The sequence below is a fragment of the Terrapene carolina genome, unplaced genomic scaffold (assembly GCF_002925995.2).
Source record: "Terrapene carolina triunguis isolate 2854851 unplaced genomic scaffold, T_m_triunguis-2.0 Scaffold112, whole genome shotgun sequence".
Taxonomy (NCBI): Eukaryota; Metazoa; Chordata; order Testudines; family Emydidae; genus Terrapene; species Terrapene triunguis.
In genome coordinates this window covers 17,510,301-17,533,916 of record NW_020664463.1, presented here as the reverse complement: position 1 = coordinate 17,533,916, position 23,616 = coordinate 17,510,301, and the positions used below count along the sequence as shown (strand labels likewise).

The following is a 23,616-nucleotide window of genomic DNA, read 5'->3' as shown; positions in this document are numbered from 1 at the left end:
ACACGTCTAACATGTGCCAGCGGCGTTCCTCATTGGAGGAATTGGGCTTAGGGCAGAGGATCAGGAGGAAAATGTCCTGATCCATATGAAAAGCCGAGACTACCTTCGGCAAAAAGGCGGGGTGAGGGCGGAGCTGAATCTTGTCCTTATGGAAGATCGTATACGGCGGTTCAGAGGTCAGGGCCCTGAGCTCGGAGACCTGACGGGCTGAGGTGATAGCCACTAAGAACGCCACCTTCCACGAAAAGTGGGACCACGAACACATGGCTAATGGCTCAAAGGGAGGCCCTGTGAGGCGGGAAAGCACTAGGTTCAGGTCCCAGAGCGGGACCGGGGGTCTGGCGTAAGGGAATGTCCAATCTAACCCTTTCAGAAACCGGGCCGTCATGTGATGTGAAAACACAGACAGGCCCTGCACCGGGGGATGGAAAGCCGAAATGGCCGCCAGGTGCACCCTGATGGAGGAGGGTGCCAGCCCTTGGGTCCTAAGGGAGAGGAGGTAATCGAGGACAAGCTGGAGAGACGCGGAAGAGGGAGAGGAACCTCTATCCCTCGCCCACCTAGAGAACCTATACCACTTAGACAGGTAGGTTCGATGCATGGAGGGCTTCCTACTCTCCAGAAGGACCCTGCTCACATCCTCAGAACACCTTCCTTCCTCCTCATTTAACCATGCAGCAGCCACGCTCTCAGGTGGAGCGCGGCTAGGTTGGGATGGAGGAGACGACCTTCCTCCTGGGAGAGGAGGTCCGGGCGGAGCGGCAGCTTGCGAGGGGGGGGCCGCTAAGAGCTGCAGTAGAGTCCCGTACCAATGTTGATGGGCCCAATCCGGGGCTATGAGGATAATCCTCGCCCCATCTGAATTCACCTTCTGTAGGACCCTGCCTATTAGGGGGAAGGGCGGGAAGGCGTAAAACAGGGGCCTCTATCATGGAATCAGGAACGCGTCCGATATCGGCCCATCGGCCTCTCCCGCCCTGGAGCAGAATCGTGGGCACAGTCGATTCTGGGCAGTGGTGAACAGGTCTACCTGGGGAATGCCCCACTGTAGGACGATCCACCTGGCCACCTCCTTGTGCAGGGACCACGTGTGATGTTGAGAGAACACCCTGCTCAGGCAGTCCGCGAACGTGTTGCTCTTGCTGGGCAGGTAAAAGGCCTGCAGGAGTATGTTGTGGGCTATACAGAACTCCCACAGGAGCTGGGCTTCCTGGCATAAAGCCCAGGAACGCATGCCCCCCTGCTAGTTGACATAATACATGGTGGTCGTGTTGTCCATGAGGACTCTGACCACCTTCCCCTCTATATGTTGGCAAAAGGCAACACACGCCAGGCGCACGGCCCTGAGCTCCCTGACATTTATGTGCAGGGTCAGTTCCCCTGGTGACCACATACCCTGGGTCCTGAAGTCCCCCACGTGGGCTCCCCAGCCCAGGTCCGAGGCATCGGACACTAGATCTAGCGAGGGAGGGGGCTCTCGGAAGGGGATACCCCGGAGCATGTTGCTTGGGAGGGACCACCATTGGAGGTCTGCCACCACAGTTGGCGGCACCATGACGACCTTGTCCAGGCCGTCCCTGGCCTGGGAGTACCGGGAGGCCAGCCAAAGCTGAAGGGGCCTCATCCGGAGCCTGGTATGCCGCACCACATAGGTGCCTGCTGCCATGTGGCCTAGGATTTGAAGGCACACCCATGCCATGGTTACCGGAAAGGTCATGACCAAGGCAATGAGAGCTTTGAGCGTCTCGAATCTGTCCCGTGGGAGGGAGGCCGTGGCCACCCGGGAATCTAACAGTGCCCCTATAAAGCTTATGCGCTGAACTGGGATTAACGTGGATTTCTCCTCGTTCACCAGTAGGCCTAGATCTGTGCAGGTGTCCAGCAGGAAATTCATCTGCTGCTGCACCAGAGACCGAGACTGGCCCTTGAGCAGCCAGTCGTCGAGGTAGGGGAAAATCTGCAGCCCTTTCCTCCTGAGGTGGGCCGCCACCACCGCCATACACTTTGTAAATACCCTGGGGGCAGTAGAGAGGCCGAAGGGGAGGACTGTAAACTGGAAGTGGTCCTGACCCACCAGGAAACGGAGGAAATGCCTGTGACCCTCGAAAATGTGGATGTGGAAGTACGCATCCTGGAGGTCCAGAGCTGCAAACCAATCCCCCTGGTCTAAGGATGGAATAATAGAGGCCAGGGACACCATGCGGAATTTGCAATGAACCAGAAACTGGTTTAGATTCCGCAGGTCGAGGATGGGCCAAAGCCTGCCCTTTGCTTTCGGGATGAGGAAATACCTTGAGTAAAATCCCTTGCCCTGGAATTGCCGGAGGTAACCTTTCCACAGCTCCCAGGGAGAGGAGGCGCTCTACCTCCTGGCGGAGGAGGAGGGTATGCTCCGAGTCCCCGGCCAACTCCCGGGACGGGGGATGGTTGGGGGAGGGGGTTGAAACAAACTGCATCCTGTACCCTTGGGGGATGGTGCTGAGGACCCATTGGTCCGACGTTATACGGGACCATTGCAGTCGGAAGGCTGATAAACGGTTGATAAAACGCAACTTTAACAACTGGGGGAGGGGTACACTAGCAACTGGCACGGTGACCCCCCTCAACGAGTCAAAAACGCCATTTCCCCGGCCTCTTGGCCTTCGAGGGCCCGGGCCTTGGGGCCGAACGGGATTGGCATTGGGACCGACGCCTTTGGTCTCTATGCTGCTTAGGCGGGGGTTCGTATCTGTCCCGAGCCGGAGGAGCAGAGGTTTGAGGCCTGGGCTTGTCCTTAGAGGGCGGGACACAGAGGCCCAGCGTCTGCAGGGTGGTGCGGGAGTCCTTCAGCCCATGCAGACAGGTATCAGTCTGGTCCGCAAATAACGCTTTGCCATCAAACGGAAGGTCCTGCATTAATCGATTGGGACTCCACAGACAGCCCCGAGAGCGAGAGCCACGACGCCCTTCGCATGAAGGCCACCGAAGCCATTGACTGAGCAGCGGTGTCTGCTGCGTCCGAAGCTACCTGGAGAGCTGCTTTGGCCGCCGCCGCACCCTCTTCGACCACAGCCCAGGACTCCTTCTTGTCCTTATCTTGAAGAAGAGGTTCGAACTTGGGGAGGGATCCCCAGAGATTAAACTCATATCGGCTCAGCAGTGCCTGGTGGTTGGCCACTCTGAGCTGGAAACTGGCAGACGAATAAACCTTTTTACCAAAGGTGTCAAGTCTCCGAGAGTCCTTGTCCTTTGGTGTGGGCGCGGGCTGGCCATTTCACTCACAGTGGTGGACCGACTCTACCACCAAAGAGTTCGGGGCCGGGTGGGTGTATAAGTACTTGTGACCCCTTGCGGGGACGAAATACTTCCTTTCGGCCTTCTTGGAAATGGGGCCAAGAGAGGACGGGGTCTGCCAGAGGCCGGTGGTGATGGAATGGGAGGGCAAGGCCTGGAACTGGGACGCCTGGGGCGCCGGCAGAGCTGGCTGCTCCTGCGGTGCAGTGCGGCCCGGGGAGAGACGGCTGCGCGCAGACATCGAAGTCCTGGAGGAGCGCATGGTGCCGTAGGAACGACTGGAGCGGTCTCTATCGTGACGGCTCCTGCCCCAAGACTTGGACCTGGATGAAGTCGAGAGGTAGATGTCTGAGGAGCTGTCTCTGGATTCCCTACGGCGCCTATGGCCATGGTGCCTCGGTTTCGGGTACTCTCGGGACGGACTTGGAGCACGGCCTCTGTGACGGCGGGCGCTAGAGTACGAGCGTCGGTGCCGACGGTGTCGGGAACTGTTCCTGTCAGACTGACTTGAGGAGGAACGGCGTCACCTCTTGTCACCTCCTCTATGGCGCCCGAGACCAGAGGAGTGGGACTCGCTCGCAGAAGAGCCGGCACGCGGCGTTGACGTACGACGCGGGCCTCTGCTCGGCACCTCGACCCGGGAAGTTACCTCGACCTCCGATACCTCCGGGGAGGGCTGATGGGCGCCCAAAAGCGGCTTTCCACGGGACCGGGAGCCCGACTGAGGTGGCGCTCCCGGCACCGGAAGGGCTAGGATGTCACACACGGCCTGAGCTGCCTCTGGCGTCGAAGGCATGCGCACTTCAAGTGAGGCTCGCGCGGACGGGACCGGACTACTCCGCTCAGCGTGAGTCGGAGGTCTCTGTCCCGACGGGGATCGTGGGCTGCCCAACTCGGGTCTGGTCTCACCCCTCTCCTTCTCTTGGCGCCGTTGAGTCTTCCCTTGCTTCTTACTGGGAGCGCAGTGCTGAGTCGACGACGGTGCCTCGCTGCGCACCGACAACGCGGTGCCGGGCGTGGAGTCGGGTCGACGCGCCGGTGCCGGGGCCAATGCCGACTCCATTAGCAAAGCACGGAGTCGGATCTCATGCTCCCGCTTCGTCCGAGGCTTGAAGGAGTGGCAAATCTTACAACGCTCACTAATGTGAGCCTCGCCCAGACAGCGAAGACACTGAGTGTGTGGATCGCTTCTGGGCATAGAGTTGCGACAAGAGTCGCACGACTTGAAGCCTGGGCCACAGGGCATGCCCCGAGCCAGGCACTAACGAAGAAAAGTTCAGTAAAGAAGCAGTTCAGTGAACAAGATACCACTAAGGCTATAAACAATGCAGCCAAGGCTGGAGCAAGTTCCGACTACCTTCACTGGCGGCAAGAAGGAACTGAGGGTGGGGGGTGCATGCAGCCCCCTTTATGGTGCGATATGTCGGCGCCACTCCAGGGGTCGCAGCAGTGCTCCCCCACTACGGATACTGCTAAGGGAAAAACTTCTGGCACCGGTGCACGGGGCAAGAACGCACACCTAAGAAATCACTCAAAGAAGAAGAATGTGAGTTTAACAGGCACTCTTTGAATCCCCTATAATATCAAACACAGCAATGTAAGAATACATATGAATTTTGTCATCTAACAGCAACAAGAACAGTATTCCTACATGAAGTGTTGGCTCCCAATTCAATCCCAATTTATGTTAAATATTTGATAAAGTACACAGGAAATTAGATACAAGTCCCATTAATGACAATGGACCTTGTGTAACTCAAACATTCATTATGTATTGCATTGAAAATGTTTCCCTCTGAAGCACCAGTTTCCTTTTATTCTTATATCTATAAAACATTTTGATATCATGGAGTCTACTTGACCTGCTGATTACCCTCCAGTTTACACTATTGTTATGAATACAAAGAGAAAAACAATAGCTGTTTCAGCCTAAATGTCATCAAAATGAAATCATTTTTGCTCATGACTATTACCACAATTGGAATATTGTTAACTTAAACAGACAGAATGAAATCAACTTTGGAAGTAAGTAAGTTGCAAAGACATTCCCTAAACAAAAGGAAGAACAATGAGAACAAGGATTAAAAAAAAAAAAAAAAAAAAAAAAAATTCAAAAAAAACTATTTTTTTTTTTTTTTAAATTAAAAACAAAAGAGGGCTGCCAAAAGAAAAATCTTGAAACTGTGTTTCAAAGGAAAGATCATCCCACATCAATTACATTGTTCTGTGGGGAAAAAAAGACCTACTCAACTTCTAAAAGGGTTGGTGACGGGGAAAATTTGTATAGCTGCAATTAGAATTTTCCAACAGTGAGGCTATATCACTTCAAATAAATCTGTGTGGTAAATCAAAGAAAAGGCAGAGGAAAATAATTATCCACTTTTTAGTGAACCATCTAATGCTGTTGTCTGCAAACAGATCAAATATCAGAAGTCATATCAGATAAAGAATGTATCAAAAGAATTAGTTTCCACTTCATAGTTTTGGAGTCTAGTTTTACAGCAACACATGAAATGCAATGTTTTCTCCTTCTCAAATTAAATATTAACTGTTTGTTTTGCTTTTAATATGAGAATGTCATCTATTAATAATGGACAATTGTCTTCAGTATCACTGTAATATCTATCTTTATTAGAAATAGCTCCTTATCACTGAGTGTAGATCTGCAAAATTTAGTTAATATTCAGTTCTACAGAATATCAATACAAAATATGCCATAGTTTTATTTTCTCAAGTTTAAAATGATAACTTTCATTTGCAGAGACAGACATATGTATCCACAAAAAAAGCATTAGAAAAGGTCCAGCACAGGGCATTCAGGGGCATAGAGAGACAGAGCATGAGAAATTTGAGGTGAATATACATTTGACTGATCAGAAAATCAGACACAAATACTGGCACCTGCTTCCTTTCTTTCTCTTTAAGTAACCAAGGAAATTATATGGATAAAACTGCATTAATGCAATTTTATGGTTGAGAGGCTGCATACAGAAAACTCAGGAAATTCAAAGTTATGGTTCCCACAGCAGTTGTAACCTGGCCACATTTCATATGTAAAGAAGTTAAAGTTACAATATGTTGTTCTGTATTTTAAAATATTACAAATACTCAAGTGAGAATGTGGGAATCATAACTCAATTTACTAGTTTGTGTATGTGAAATCTCAACCATAAATTCGCATTAAATATTGGATAAAGTATATAATATCAATTAAGAGCAATTTGTCCACTCAATTTATGAATGTTCTGCTCTGCCCTTTTATGGTTGTTGCAGAAATATGTGAGAAAAACATTAAGAATGTGAGAATACCACATGCTATGTTCACACTTGACTTTTTATACTTGAATTTTTAGAGAAACACTAGTCTGAGAAATTTTTATTTCCCTCTTTTATAGATAGTACAGATGAGTGAGAGAGCACTGTATTGTCATCTGTTAGGTGAAGTGCCGGTATTAAAGCATACAATCTCTGAATTCTAGTCCCAGCTATAACAATAATTATCTCTCTGGCGCAATACCGTAACCTCTCTGTCTCAGCTTCTCCATCTGTATGTGTTCATCAGACCACACGTCAGCTTTGCAGTTGTGGGGAGTTCTTTTTTGTGGGTCCTGGTAGCCCTAAGCAGCTTTTATCTCAGTAACACACACTAATCCATTTACAGAACACAATTTTATTTGCTTTATGCTCTTTCCTTAGTCTTTCAATACATTTAAATGAACAAACAAAAAATTAAAAAGCTTATACATATGAAATTCTATTTGAATACTATCAACTAAGGCACAAAAACAACAGTCATCCTTGTTGGAGGGAGATGTGCATAAGAAAAGCACGAAAGACAATATCTTGAATCAGATATTCAGTGGGGTACTTGTTAGCAGTGGATGGAACCATATGTAGAACTATTTTGTTTTTGTGGAAAACTGAAAACAGAAGACTTTAAAAGCATGGGTATCATCTCAGAAACCTGGAGGGCAAACAACTGCCACCAGAAAACGGAACTGGAATGATTAAAACTTGTGACTTCCTTTGGTTCAAAAGGAGTACCATTATTAAGGTTGTTTAAATGAGTAACTGTGTCAAGACAGAGGAATCTCCATTACACTTCTTTACTTTTCCAGCATGCTTTGTAAAACAGGAGATTTATCATTTATTCATTCTTTGGATTTATATGCTCTACCTATCAATGTCTATGTATGTGTGTCTACATACTGCTGACATCCTCTCAGGCCTCAATACAGGTAGCTGCTGGCAGTAAAGGAACTGTCTACTTATCCAAATATTTCCTAGCCTAAAAAAAAATTAATTTTACATTGTTTCAAGATTTGGCCTGCAGTCTGGATCTATTGTTACTTCCCAACAACTTTGTATATCACTAGTTCTCCACTGAAAGTAAGTTGAGTCATCTTGAGGATTCTTTATGTTACAAGTGTTGGATAAAAACTTTTTTTTTTTTTTTTTTTATAAACAGCACATAAATTTGTGGATGGTAGTATTCAGTGGTATGAAAAGAATCTACTCATTGAGATGTGGGTGTTCATTATAGATAGCATGAGTAGCTTTATAAAACAAATATATAAGGCCATCTGAAACAATGCATTTTCACATAAATGAGCTTGTATAAGGATCCTGAGATGTATTTGTACTGGCTATTATATTCAAACATTAGAATAAACAAACTTCTTATAACAGGAGGTAAATCAATGAAAATTATTGTTTGGGAAGACAGAATCAGTCATAGGCTGAGTCTGAGAACTCCCAAAGATATTCCAGTCTCTAATATAGTCCATTCTTAAGCTACTCAAGTCAACAGACTAATAAGCAGCTGTTTCTGCTGGAAAAAGATTTGTTGGCAAGCCGGACATCTGTATTCTGCAGCAGCCAAGTTTACTCAGTGTGTGGCCACAGGTGTTGACCTAAGTGCTATGAAGCCAAAGGAGGAAGACAAAAGGAATTGGCATTAATAGCTGTACTAACAGAAAGAGTCCAACATTCAAGTTACATGAAAGTAATTTTAGCTGTCGGCTCCTAGAAGTAGGACTACTTCTCTTCTCTGATTTGATTCAGACTATACCCTGAAGACAACAGAAGAGGGAAGGAGGAAGTACAAGAGTCTTTCTTCAAAGTAAGTTAAAGGCTATGACCCTTTCATTTGGCATTCTTGAAAGCCGTTAAATCTGACAGTGAAAATGTACAATACAGACACTCCAATTCTTGTTAGCCTGATTAGTAGTCCCTTTTCTTAAACTCTATTCATGCACCAAAAGAAAGCCTCTCTCAAAGTATTAAAAAAGTAAAGCTGGTAATTCAAATGTCTGGGTTTATGAACAATGTGGTGATTAACCTTATAATCGATATATACTATGACTTTGTAAATAAGAAAGGATTTTAAGTCAACTTTATTTTAAAAATGTAGTTAGCAAACTGATCCAGTATATCCAGTTCTGTCATTAGGCAAAGATTCCGGATTTCAAGAGGCTAGTTGCATAGAGAGGTAGAAAAAAATATCACCATATGGCTTGAAGGTAGAGCAGCCAAGAATTCACTCCTACCTGATGGAGAATATATTTTATTGCAGCCAACGTTAATTGTAATGGAAAACAACACAATTACCATTTAGGAATGTCAAGAGTCAAGCAATGTTGGAGCCCCAGGAGAAACCTTTGAGAGTTTTTGTTTTTTTAAGTCCATTCCAAGGTAACTAAATGATACTGAAAACTTTTTTAAATAAAAGAAATTAAATAACCTTTCTTTCTGGTGTCAAGGGATTTGGGCATGTATCTAATGCAATGACTTGACGTTGATGTGATGAAAGTGGTTTTTATCCTGCTGTCCGGCAATTACCTAGTTACACTTATTTTTGATCCACATGTTTCTGATGTGATTCTCAAACTATTTTACTTCCTATTTAAGTCAGCTAACACCTTTTAAGTATAATCATTCATATGTGTAACAATTTAAGATAAAAAAGTCTGGTCATTAAGTCCATGCCCCTGCCAGTGAAGAATATCAAGACTGCTCCAAAAAGGCCATAAAAATAAACCGAAATTCTCTCAGTGACTTTAACAGGCTGTGGATCAGGCCCACAGATACATAGATGCAGGACTTATGGAATATTAAACACATATTACACATGATCTTTGCCAGAAGGACAAGCAGCGAAAAAGAAGCAGAATTACCTGCAGCTTTTTGTAGCGATCTTGGTGTGAGATGAATTCACCTTCCTTTTCTTTCAAGAAATCGGTTTGCAGGATACTATGCTTTTCCATCAAATCTTCTAACTCCTAACAATAGAAAAAGTTACACAGATTTTTGTTTTTATTTTTAAATGTGAAAGTACAATCTTCAGGAAGTCATTCCAAACTAGCTATACTACTGATGGTTTTACGACACCTGCTATCATGCAAAAATAGACCGCATTTGGGGTCTCATGAGACCCCAAATGCCACACACTGGCAAACTACCATGCAGATCACAGACCTAGGGGATCCCTGTAACCATTATACACTCCTCTGCCAGTTGGCACAGAGGCCTCTGGGTCACACTAAGCATCTCCCCAAAATGAACAACAACATGTGTTGTATTAAATAACTGTATGTATTAACTTCTGCCTTCCATCTAAAAAAATTGTGTGCTAGATTCACAGGGAATCCAAAGCACACACCCATATCCTGGGGGATTACTGAAGCCAAAATATCCCCTGGCTCAAATTAAAGAGGTGTCAGGTAAGCTGGCATTATCCCAGTATTTCTGCACCTGTTGCCTAACATGTCTCCATCTCAGTCTATGCCAACCTGCTTCTATTGCCCTTCAAGCCTATCCCTGTCCTCCTCAGCCCTTATCACCCCTAGTCTGTCACTGTCCTTGCTTCTGTTCCTTAACACCTCCACATTCCAATAAAACTAAATTCCTCCTTCTTGTCCATACTGCCTGGGCATCAGGCAGCAAGGCATTGAGAGCACAGGAGCCAGTGTGTGCCCATTCAGTTCCAATATCCAGTGCCCTGGTACCCTCAATAGCTGGGAGAAGCAATTGCAAGGAAAGAACTGCTCAGCCCTGGGCAGTAGTGTATTCATTGTATGTGTAATTAGAAGAATTTGACTGCCAGTCTCTTACAAAGCTGTACTGAACATGATTTCCACAGAGACAGCAAAAGGCACCTGTCTGACCCCAGGGCAACCCCAATTTCAAAATGTCAAGTCCCTGTTCCACAGCAAGGAGGTGCTAAAAAGTCTCAACAAAATGATTCTAAGTATATTTTCACACTGGAAAGACAATACTTTTCCCTAACCAAATTCTTAGAATAAGTTGAACCATTTGTTGCTTAAATTTAAAAAAAAAAAAAAAAAAGTACAAAAACAGCTTGAGGCAGACCCCCACATGGAAAATTTAAGTCTGAATAGCTAAAGTTTGGCAAAATTATAAGTAACTGAAAACAAGGTCTCGTAACGGAAAGTATTAAACACCTTAGCTATGGGTGCCAGTGCCAGCTCCTGCTACCATTAAGTTCTGCGTGCATTTAAGAGCAGCCATACCTTTTTAATTCTACATTTTTCTTCTTCAGCATCTTTAAGTTTAATCTCTAGACTTGCAACTGTTGGTTGAAGATGCTTCTTTGATCCATTTATTCCCGGCTTCTCAGAGTCACCCACAGGGATGGTTGAATTTTCTGAAGGTTTTCCTTCCGTTAAACTCAAAGAAGGAATTGAGATATCCAAGGAAGAACTGGCTGATAACTGAACCTAATTCATAAGAGAGACAAATTATATTATTTCATCATAAATATATGACAGACATTTTGAAATTATATTTCATATAAAAGCTATGAAAACCTTACTTTCAGTATCAGAGGGGTAGCCGTGTTAGTCTGGATCTGTAAAAAGCAACAGAGAGTCCTGTGGCACCTTTAAGACTAACAGATGTATTGGAGCATAAGCTTTCGTGGGTGAATGCCCACTTCGTCGGATGCATGCATTCACCCACGAAAGCTTATGCTCCAATACATCTGTTAGTCTTAAAGGTGCCACGGGACTCTCTGTTGCTTTTTACTTTCAGTAGAAGATTTAAATGCCAGTTTGCCAAAACACATACATTACATAATGGTTAGCAGACCTGTGTCTGAAGCGCTACCATCAAAACATTTGCATATGAAATACCATTAAAATAACAGTTTGCCAACAGCCAGATGGTTATCCCTAATTCACTTTGGATTGTACTTCACATGAGTAGCCGCACTGAAGTTAATGGGAATACTTGAAGAGTAAGATACTATTAATTTTGAGTGAGGGAGCTTGTAAATCTTAAGGTAACTGTCTAATTCTAAAGCTGCTAGAAAAGACATTTTTAAGCAGGGACTATTTCTGAAATTTTTGGTAGCTTTAACAGCAATCCTTTTTCCAAAGAACATTCCTGCCAATGCCTCCCGTATTTCAGCATTATGGTACCAGTTTAGCAAAGTATTTAAGCATATGCTTAAAATTGAGCACGTTTTAATGTACGCAGCTTAATTGGGGACCATATGAAAGTATTGTGATGTCTCACAAATTACTTTAAAAAAATCTTTTATTTAAGAAAGAGTAATTATATACTGAAATTACTGTTTTGAGGTTGAGAAGCATTTCACTGTGGATTTAAACTACATTTTTATCTAATATTATATACACATGCTAAAACATACATTGCTTTGTAGCTTAATTATATTCTGCCATCTCAAAGAATTCAAAGGTACTCATCTTCACAATGAATATTCAGAGACTGGTAACTGATATCTTTGTTTTGAAATTACACCTGTAGAAACTACTCAAGAGTCAACTTTTGTCCCTTAAGAAAAAAAAATATCTCTAATTTGATAAGAAAAAATACAATGCCAAGGGATAAAACACATCAACTTCCTGTAATAAAATTAAGATTATGTGCTTACCTGTTCTTTAAGAACAGCTGGGTTTAAAATACTGTTGGCTGTTTGAACAGTTGTCAGTACATCATCACCTGATAAGATGAATGAATCAGAAGGCACAAGGCAAGCAGAAGACAGAGAATGCTCCAGAAGAACATCTGAAGGTACATGGACTTCAGATACTAATGCAAGAAAGAAGACATGAAAAAAATTCCAATATTAGTAGATTATGTGCATGTTTCTGAAATCTACATCTAGTGAACCTAACAGAAATAATTTTTGTTATTAAAGGAACATCATACAATACAAACAAAGAGATAAAAATATCTTGTTGTTACACTAGTGTAAATTTGGCTTGACTTTATAAAAGTTAAGCCTGCCATAGTTTTATATCTTGAATAATGTTATTGACATACTCTCCATGCTTGTACGATTTACCTTTGCGCTCAAAGATATCACCAGCTAGTGATATGCCCCTTCCTCTGAAATTGCCTGAACTTGAGAACCTTTGAGGCACACGGCAAAAGCCATTTATTTGACAAGGTTTTCAGGAACAGATGAGAATATGCTCTTTTGTGGCAGAGATGGTGGAGGAGGACTAAAAGTGGCTCTTTTGCTTCTTTGAATTATTGATTGCCTTAGATAATTCATTATTTATATATGATTATTTTTTGCTACTAGGTAGTCATTTCTAATGGTATGCAATTGTTAGGGCACGTAGGGCATTTTGGATGGGTAATTTTTGTTATTTAAATCTAAAAAAAGAAAGAAAAAAGACAGCTTTTATATAAGGACATTTAGATAAACATCTCACCAAGCAACATGGAGACAACCAATTTTACATGTGTTAAACACGTTTTATACATTAAATCTACAATGGTGAACAAAGAAAAGACAACAAATAAAATGACCCTATATCCAACAATACACAGGTGTAATAATTATTGTTGCATGTACGGATCTCTTCCATAGTCATTACATTCCAGAGGAAGGAGTTTCCTATTTTGAGCTATGATCCTGTATGTGGGTCATCGTAATTTCTACATTACAGTGACATAGGTAGTTTTTAGGAGAATAAACAAAAATACACTAAATAAATAATAATAATAATAAATTTAGAAACCACATGGGGAAAAAACAGTGAGATTGCATCAATAACATTTTTAAATTGGTCCTAGGAAGCCTGTACCCTAGGATACACCAGCCATAGATATGATTTTCCAGTAGAGGGAAGAAAAGGTCAGGTTACTAGCATATAGTCTACAGAGGGCCACACAAAACAAGTTAAAATCCTAATTTAAAATGCATTTTTAAAAGAACTAGAGACTAACTAGTGTTATCAAATTCACAGAATTAGAGATTCTATTAATAGAATTAGAGACTGACACTGCAGGCTGCAATCTTGGTATCTTCATTAATCAAATAAAATAAATCCTACAGTTCGTTCACTCCCAAATGGAAATAATACAATATAATTTAAGAGTCACTAGGGGATCACATATTCTTAAACAAAACCACTTGGGTTAGAACTGACAATTTAAATGGCACCACACTCTATATGAGTGGTCTTTGATTTGAGCCGCAGAAGCAATGCATAGGTTTGTAAATACTAACAGAAACAATCAGGATCCAGTATTACCAGTTTGACATTGCCTAGATCCATAAACTTTTTGTCAGGATTCACAGATCAATAGATTCTAAGGCCAAAAGGGACCATTGCAATCAACTAGTCTGACCTCCTGTATAAAACAAGACATAGAACTTCCCCAAAATAATTCCTAGAGCTTATCTTTTAGAAAAAAAGATCCAATCTTGATTTTAAAATGGTAGTGATGGAGAATCCACTATGACCACTGGTAAATTGTTCCAATTGTTAATTACCCTCACTACTAAATATTTACCTTATTTTCACTAGCTTCAACTTTCAGCCATTGGATTATTGACATTAGAATAATCCTTCGAACCAAGATCAACAATTAATTCTATAATACAATTTTATTTCAGTAGCTTGTTGCAGTCAAGTCCACTCTTTCCTTTCACATGTTGGTACCAATCAATGAAGCATGCCCAGCAAATGGATGACCCTTCACAACTCAAGAGCCTGAGGGTATGTCTACACTACGAGAGTAGTTCGATTTCACTTAAATCGAATATGTGGAATCGATATTGCAAAGTCGAACGTGTGTGTCCACACTAAGGACAGTAATTCGACTTTGTGAGTCCACACTAACGGGGAAAGCGTCGACATTGGAAGCGGTGCACTGTGGGCAGCTATCCCACAGTTCCCGCAGTCCCCGCTGCCCACTGGAATTCTGGGTCAAGCCGCCAATGCCTTCTGGGTAAAAAAATGTGTCGAGGGTGCTTTTGGGTAACTGTCGTCATCCGTCCGTCACTACCGCCCTCCCTCCCTCCCTGAAAGCGCCGGCGGGAAATCAGTTCGCGCACTTTTCTGGTCAGTGACAGCGCGGACGCCACAGCACTGCGAGCATGGAGCCCGCTGCGACCATCGCTGCAGTTGTGTCCGTTGTCAACGCCTCGCAGCTTCTCATCCACCTTTCCCAGAGGCAGATGCAGATAAATCGGGCGAGGAGGCTACGGCACCGCGGTGAGGGCCTGAAGTCTGAGAGTAGCACAGGCCTGTCAGAAAGCACGGGACCCAGCGCCGAGGACATCACGGTGACAATGGGTCATGTGGATGTTGTGGAACGGCGATTCTGAGCCCGGGAAACAAGCACGGACTGGTGGGACCGCATAGTGCTGCAGGTCTGGGATGAATCCCAGTGGCTGCGAAACTTTCGCATGCGGAAGGGGACTTTCCTCGAACTTTGTGAGTTGCTGTCCCCTGCCCTGAAGCGCAATGACACCCGGATGCGAGCAGCCCTGACTGTCCAGAAGCAAGTGGCCATAGCCCTCTGGAAGCTTGCAACGCCAAACAGCTACCGGTCAGTCGCGAACCACTTTGGCGTGGGCAAATCTACCGTGGGGGTTGTTGTGATGCAAGTAGCCAACGCAATCGTTGAGGTACTGCTCTCAAAGATAGTGACCCTGGGAAACGGGCAGGCCATCATAGATGGCTTCGCCGCGATGGGATTCCCAAACTGCGGTGGGGCTATAGATGGAACTCACATCCCTATCCTGGGACCGGACCACCAGGCCAGCCAGTACATTAACAGGAAGGGCTACTTTTCAATGGTGCTGCAAGCACTGGTGGACCATCGGGGACGTTTTACAAACATCAACGTCGGATGGCCGGGCAAGGTTCATGACGCTCGCGTTTTCAGGAACTCTGGTCTGTTTAGACAGCTGCAGGAAGGTATTTACTTCCCGGACCACAAAATAACTCTTGGGGATGTGGAGATGCCTACAGTGATCCTCGGGGACCCAGCCTACCCGCTAATGCCCTGGCTCATGAAGCCCTATACTGGCGCCCTGGACACTGAAAAAGAACTCTTCAACTACCGCCTGAGCAAGTGCAGAATGGTGGTGGAGTGTGCTTTTGGCCGTCTCAAGGGGAGATGGAGAAGCTTACTGACTCGCTGTGATCTCAGCGAAACCAATATCCCCATTGTTATAGCAGCTTGCTGTGTGCTCCACAATCTCTGAGAGAGCAAGAGGGAGACCTTTATGGCGGGGTGGGAGGTTGAGGCAAATAGCCTGGCTTCTGATTACGCCCAGCCAGACAGCCGGACAATTAGAAGAGCCCAGCGGGATGCGCTGTGCATCCGGGAGGCTTTGAAAGCTAGGTTCCTGAGTGAGCAGGGTAACCTGTGACTTTTAAGTTTGTGTACAGAGAAGCTGAACCTGCCCCCGTTTCTTTACCCAGTTAATGTTGACTCCTCTCCAGTTACATACCCCCTTCACCCCCTTCCAACACACGTTTAAAAATAAAATGACTTCTATTTTGTTAATGGACACCGTTTTCTTTATTACTGTTTTCGCGGGAATGTTTTAAATCTGGGACGCAGACTGTGGTGGGGAGCGGGTGTAGTGTACTGATGCAAATGACGCTTCTAAACTGCAGGAATGCCAGGCTCCGCAGTGGTGGACTGGTTGTTTCAACGGAGCCTGCCAGCCCTCCTGATCGGGACTGCATGTATGTGGGGGCTATGTGACTTTGTGGCAGGGGAAGGAGGGTTACAGATCCCCTGCTGTGTGGCTCTGTGATCCAGGATAAGGACCGCTGCATAAGATCTGTAACTGCCCTCCCCCGCCACAAAGTCACAGAGCAACCCCCCTCCCCCCGCCAGAACATGAAAACCACCTCCCAGACTGACCAGGGTAACTAGTCACTGCACTGTGTATGTGCCCTGCTGTTGGACCTGCCCCCGCCTCTGTACCCTGCTAAAGGTGACTGTCCTGTCCAATTACCAACCCCCTTCCCCCCCTTCAGACAGACTCTCCTCCAAAAGAACATGATGGAAACAGTAATTAACAGAAACGTATATTTTATTATCAACTACACATGAAACTGGGGGGTGAAACTTGGACGGGGGCTTGTGTGAAGCGGGAAGGAAAGGACTTGTCAAATTTTGGGGAATGAGAGCCTTCTAGTAGTAGAGCAGTCTGCAGGGGTGGAGTGAGAGGTTTCACAGACTCTGCCGCCCCTCCTTCTTTGGACTTTGGGTGAGGGGGGTATGGGACTTGGTGGCGGGGGAGGGCGGTTACAGATAGACTGCAGCGGGGCTCTGTCCTCCTGCCTCCGGTCCTGCAGAACATCCACAAGGCGCCGGAGCGTGTCCGTTTGCTCCCTCATTAGTCCAAGCAGCGTTTGAGTTGCCTGCTGGTCTTCCTGCCGCCACCTCTCCTCCCGTTCCATGTGTGACCGGTGCATTTGGGACAAGTTCTCCCTCCACTGGGTCTGCTGTGCTGCCTGGGCTCGGGAGCAGCCCATTAGTTCCGAGAACATGTCCTCCCGCGTCCTCTTCTTCCTCCGCCTAATCTGCGCTAGCCTCTGGGAGTGTGATGCCAGGCTGGGTTGGGAGACAGTCACAGATGTGGCTGTGGGAATGGGAAAAAGGGAGTGAATTCCTCAGAAAGATAAATGTAGTTGTGAACAAAGAACATAGTCTTTCTCTGTGAACAAGACCATGCACAGCATCTATCACATGCGCACTCAGGACAAGGTCGAATTTTCGGCCCTCGCATTCAGTGCCTGGGGTCTTGCACTGCCGATCTGAGAAGCGGGGCAGAACACCGGAATTTGTGTAGCAGGCAGACATGGTAAGCCGTAGACTTGTGGCTGCTTAAAACTTTAATAGTAGCACTGGCCTCCTTTCACATTGAAAGCAATGCCAGTCCCTGCTGCCAGCAATCCGGCAAGCATCAACTCTGCCCCTGTCCCACCCCCTCGCGGCTGTCCCAGGGAAAGATCCCTGTATGCCGCCCCTCTCCCGCCTCCACCGCGTGGCTGTAAACTGGGGGTTACAGTTCTGTAAAGGAACGGGCAAGCAGTCCCAATACTAACATTCCCCTACCTAATTCAAAGCAGGTCACCATGAGCGACATCACCCTGATGAGGATCTCAGACAGTGATAAAGAAAGAATGCTTTGGGAAAGCCTGCAAAGACCAGGGCCGTATGCCGCCATGCTCTGCAGGGCAATGATCCCGGAGTACTTGATTGTCTCCTGGCGCGGAAACGTTTCATACCACGGAGGACCCAATAAGGCCGCTCTCCCCAGGAACCTGATGCAAAGGCTTTCCAATTACCTCCAGGAGAGCTTCGTCGAGATGTCCCAGGAGGATTTCTGCTCTATCCTCGGACATGTAGACCGCATTTTACTGTAGCTGCACTGGCAGGGACTAAACAGTAGAGCGGCTTGGGCAGAACAATCATGCAAAACCGGACATTGTTAGATTTTTTTTTAATAGTTGCACTGCCCGGGACTGAAACGTTAAGCGCCTAGGGCAAACTAATCATGAGAAACCCATTGTTGGTATTGTTAACATTCCTGTTCTGTTAAAAATAAATGTTTAGATGTTTAAAACACTTACTGGAGGATCCTTCCCCTGATTCTGTGTCCGGGTTAACGGCTGGGGACGGTTGGTAGGGGATCTCTGTAAGGGTGATGAAGAGATCCTGGCTGTCGGGGAAATCAGTGTTGCAAGCGCTGTCGACTACCTCGTCCTCCTCATCTCCTTCCTCATCTTCCCCATCCGCTAACATGTCCGAGGAACCGGCAGTGGACAATATCCCATCCTCAGAGTCCACGGTCACTGGTGGGGTAGTGGTGGCGGCCGCACCTAGGATGGAATGCAGTGCCTCGTAGAAACGGGATGTCTGGGGCTGGGCTCCGGAGCGTCTGTTTGCCTCTTTGGTCTTCTGGTAGCCTTGTCTCAGCTACTTGATTTTCACGCGGCACTGCGTTGCATCCCGGCTGTATCCTCTCTCTGCCATGGCTTTAGAGATCTTCTCGTAGATCTTTGCATTCCGTCTTTTGGAGCGCAGCTCGGAAAGCACGGACTCATCACCCCACACAGCGATGAGATCCAAGACTTCCCGATCAGTCCATGCTGGGGCCCTCTTTCTAGTCTGAGATTGCACGGTCATCTCTGCTGGAGAGCTCTGCATCGTTGCCAGTGCTGCTAAGCTCGCCACGATGTCCAAACAGGAAATGAGATTCAAACTGCCCAGACAGGAAAAGGAATTCAAATTTTCCCGGGGCTTTTCCTGTGTGGCTGGTCAGAGCATCCGAGCTCGGACTGCTGTCCAGAGCGTCAACAGAGTGGTGAACTGTGGGATAGCTCCCGGAGCTATTACCGTCGATTTCCATCCACACCTAGCCTAATTCGATATGGCCATGTCGAATTTAGCGCTACTCCCCTCGTTGGGGAGGAGTACAGAAGTCGAATTTAAGAGACCTCTATGTCGAACTAAATAGCTTCGTGGTGTGGACGGGTGCAGGGTTTATTCGATGTAACGGCGCTAAATTCGACATAAACGCCTAGTGTAGACCAGGCCTAATGTATAACACAGAACAGATGGAGAAATATAGACAGGTTTACCATCTTAACTGTTTCTATTCAGTCAATCCCACCGACCAACAAGTGCTTCCACTCAGAAAAATCCCAGAATGAAGAAAGAGGAATAAAAGAGAATAGTCGGGGGGGAGAGGGGGGAGGAGAGAAAATAATAAGGAGGACATGGAAAAACAGTCCTAAAAATTGTAAGTTACTTATAGACACAGAAAGATGGTGAAAGACTTAGTACAGACAATATTATAGTTATTGGCCCAAATGAATAAACTAAACAGAAAATTTGCACACAGCAGAACAAAGATAAATAAAAAACAAAAAAATCACCAGCACTCAATGAACTCTATCAACCACTGCCAGTGGAAAAATCTTTTAAAATTTATTGGAGAAAAATGGAATCTATTCAAAGTCCATTCTCTTTTCTTCCAGCTAAACAAATAGCAACAGCTAATGTGTGATTCAAAATAGAGTTAGTTTTTCCTATAACTCTTCAATGCAGTTTTCAGCTTAGTGAAACTCTATATAAAGGATGCTTATTATAAGATATTGAAATTGTTCAAAGTATGTGTTGATGGATACATTAATAGACATGCACATGACTTCCACTGTACTATAGTAGATGTTGCACAAAGCTCAGATGAACCATACCTCCAGTTCTGCAAGGCTGGTTTTTAACCAATTTCTCACCACTAACCCCCACCAAAATAAACCGGATGGGTTTCTTGCAGTTTTTAAATATTGTAAATAATATCACTGATTCACTGTGGTAGGATAAATACCTACAATTATTTGAAGGAAACAAACACCAAGAAGGCTAAAGAACAATGTTGGGATGATTCTAAGGGGAACAGCTTAAATTAATGAATGAAACTAAGAAAAGGAAAATGTAGGCTTGAGAGGTAAAATACTGGCCCCATTTATGTCAATGGAAAAACACTAACTGATTTCAATGGAGCCAGGATTTTATCCAACAGCAGGAAAATATCTCTAGCAGCAGGAGCCCTTGGTTCAATCTCTGGGGGCCATGACAAATACACAGAGGTTAGGGAATGCTGCTTGTAAGAAGTACACCTCTACCCAGATATAATGCTTTCCTCGGGTGCCAAAAAAATCTTACTGCGTTATAAGTGAAACCACGTTATATCGAACTTGCTTCGATCCGCCGGAGTGCGCAGCCCCCCGGAGCGCTGCTTTACCGCGTTATATCTGAATTCATGTTATATCGGGCCGCGTTATATCTGGGTAGAGGTGTACAAGATGAAGTTCCATTGTAATGCAACTTAAGGGTTGTGCAGGTCCTAAGGGTCACAGTAAAAGATCTCTTCTGTAATACATCCTAAGGTGCATTACAATGGCATCTAGCCAAATGGTTCTAGGATTATGATATTCACATGTACTATGCTAACAATCTGAATGCCTAGACTGCATGTGCAACCTTAACTTAAACACACTCAAGTCAAGAAGTGGTAAAGTGTGCAACCTAAAACGTCTAATAGATGCCTAAATTCCAAAATCCTACTTCCACTGAGTAGTACCCAACTCCAGGAGTAAATCCATTGCAATTAGTCATAAAATAATTCTCAGATCACATAGGGTGTCACAATATGGCCCATATTTGTGTATGGAACAATGCTTGTATTATGAACTGTACTCCATAATTACCGAATAGAATTTTGCTTAGCACCAAGCTGTAAAGAAGTCCTCTAAAAGACAACTGAGGGAAGCTACATTGTGTGCTGTTCAGTAGGTTTTTATTTAAATATCTTCGACAGAGGCATTAGTAACGGACAAAGCCTATTAAAACAGCATTCTTGGATCTTTGATGGTAGTGCAAATTACCATTACAAAATAAGATGGCCAAAAAAAAATTTGCACCATTTTGTTTGAGTGTAAATGTTCAACCCAGTCAGAGATCCCAAGAGAAGATAACCCCTTTAAAAATCCTCTCACCGCAAACATTGTAGCAACCTGAAACAAACTTATTTTCTGTCTTGCGTTACAAAATATTGGCCGTTTAACTATTTAGAAGGGCTCATGTTAGTCATTTTCACAGTTCAACAGATAAAATCCCACAACTGAATCTCTCTTGCAAACAAGGCCCTTCTTTTGAGCTGAAAACAGGTGAAGTTGAGTGGAGATCTGTTGGAGGAGAAAGGAGGCAAGCCCCTGCTACTTAGGGGCAGTAAGTGAGTTCTTGGAGAGTGTTAGTTTGTTTTCAGTTTGCAAAGTCTGGTAGGAGAGGCAGTGTGTTGTGAGAGACAATAGAGATAGCCAGACTTCAGTGTCTGAGGAGGACAGAGGAAGACTCACAGAAGACTGCAAGTGAGAACAGAAGACAAGATGACTTGCAGCCAAAAAGAACAGAAGAGGAAAGGCCTGAGACTTGCATCAACACCAGGAAGAGGCAGTTCTACATGAATGGGGAGAAAAACAGTCAGACCTGTCACCAGAGGTGATCTGGAGAACAGAAGGATGTGTTGTCTGTCAGATGCTAAGATACAGATTGTGGACACAAGGCTGAAGAGGATCCTAATGGGAGCATGAAAGAATCCACTGACTGTCAATGTGGGAACAAATGATACTGGTAGATTCTCACTGGGATGCATCAGGGAAGACTACACCAGGCTGGGGAAGATGCTTAAAGAAATGGTGGCTCAGACAATCTTCAGTGGGAGTCTAGCTGTCCTTGAAGGAGGATAGTGAAGGCAAGGCAAGATGATGATGATCAACAGATGGTTCAGGCAGTTGTGCTATAAGGAGGCTTTGGGATGTTCAACCACTGGGAGGCATTTCTGGACAGAGAACTGGTCTCATGGGATAGACTCCACCTGAGTAGAGATGGTAAGGGATATCTGGGATGAAGGTTGGCACAACTCATTAAAAGAGCTTTAAATTAGAATTTGGGGGAGACAGTTGGGGGATGCTCATGTAATCTCCATGCTTGATTCTAATACTGAGCAGAAGGAAAATGAAATAAAAGGAGATACAGCAATGGAGAAAGGAACAGCAGAGGGTAGAAGAATGGACAACAAGAGGAAGGACAGTGCCAATACTAATGACAGTAACAGTCAGGTAGGTGATGCTGATAGTAAAATGACTATCTAATCTGTCAAGGAATCTGGATGAGGTCTAGCAGAAACAACATGTTTGTACAGCAATGCAAGGAGCCTGCGTGACAAAATAGAGGAACTAGAACTACTGGTAAAGGAATTGAAACCAATTATTATAGGAATAATGAAAACATGGTGGAATAGCAGTCATGACTGGAAAACAGGTATTGAGGGGTATGTGCCATTGAGGAAAGACAGAACCATAGTTGTCTTCCTGAATTCTCAGGGCATGTGCCACTAGTATTAGATACCATTCAAAATTCAGCTTGCTATTCCAGAGAACAGAAAAGGCATTGATATAATCCACTTGTTCCACTAACATTGTTCTCTGAGGTGTATTTTGCATCCCTTTAAAGTACCAGAGAAAGTACAGTATGTGTGCGTGTGAAAAGAGTAACAGTTCTTTGGACTCTCTTAACTGAAGATCTGGAGAACCTTTTCCATCAGTACTTCTATGGAAACCTTGTTTCAAGCCGTCTGCAAACTCAGGAAGAAATCTCTACATCAGTTAACCTTCCGAACATAAACCAAGCACATTTTTGCATCCACAAGGATTCAAAGTATTTTTTTTTTTAAATGAAAGCTTAGATTCTGCAAAATCTGAAAATGCCATTTTGGCCACATATGAACATGAGGTAGGCCTGCTTCAGCATACGGGCCGAGTGTTTAAAATAGTAGTGAAAGAGAGTGGGCGGGGGGGGACCTGCGACTATTTCTCATCCTATAAAGCCAGGCTCCCTAACAGTAACTGAGTCCAACCACAATGGAGCTCAGAAGGAGTAATGAAAAACCTCTTAACATAACTTAAAATAACTTTCCTATGCCTAAAAATGTCTCCATTTTAAAGTTTTTTATTCTTGAGCTCTTCATAAAATAAAAGTCCAATAGGAAGAGAAAGTTATTCACCTTGTGCAGTAACTGAGGTTCTTCGAGATGTGTGTCCCTATGGGTGCTCCACTTCAGGTGCCGGTGTGTTCCGGCACCACCAATTGGAGATTTATGGTAACAGTGTCCGGGCAGGTCGGACATGTGCAGTAGGCACCTTGCAGTACTGTTGGGACCGCATCTAGCACGCAGAACCTGAGCCCTCCAGTTCCTTCTCTACCGCAGAGTCCTAATGGCAAACTCCAAAGTAGAGGAGAGGAGGGTGGGTAGAGCTAGAGTTGAGTTACAGCATAGTGCTCAGTAAATGTGTGGACAGAGGCCCAAGTGGCCACCTTGCAAATCTCTAATATCAGAACATTGTTAGGAACGCTATAGAGATTGAAACTGATCGTGTGGAATGCGCTCTGATGTGTGAAGGAGGGTCCGCGTTACGAATAAGATAGAAATGTTGAATGCATGCGAAGAACCATTCAGACAATCTC

The 23,616-nt window shown here is 44.9% G+C and overlaps 1 protein-coding gene across 3 annotated transcripts in view; it reads right to left on the bottom strand.

Annotated features, from left to right (window-relative positions):
• CCDC91 (coiled-coil domain containing 91) overlaps positions 1-23,616 on the bottom strand; it is a 337,470-nt gene that overhangs the window by 220,026 nt on the left and 93,828 nt on the right. For all 3 annotated transcript variants that reach the window (XM_029911685.1, XM_024198662.2, XM_024198666.2), the window contains exons 4-6: positions 12,191-12,348; positions 10,806-11,012; positions 9,450-9,554 (exon numbers count right to left, since the gene is read on the bottom strand). In XM_029911685.1, coding sequence (XP_029767545.1) covers positions 9,450-9,554; positions 10,806-11,012; positions 12,191-12,348 — 470 coding nt within the window. The remainder of the gene's footprint in view (positions 1-9,449; positions 9,555-10,805; positions 11,013-12,190; positions 12,349-23,616) is intronic.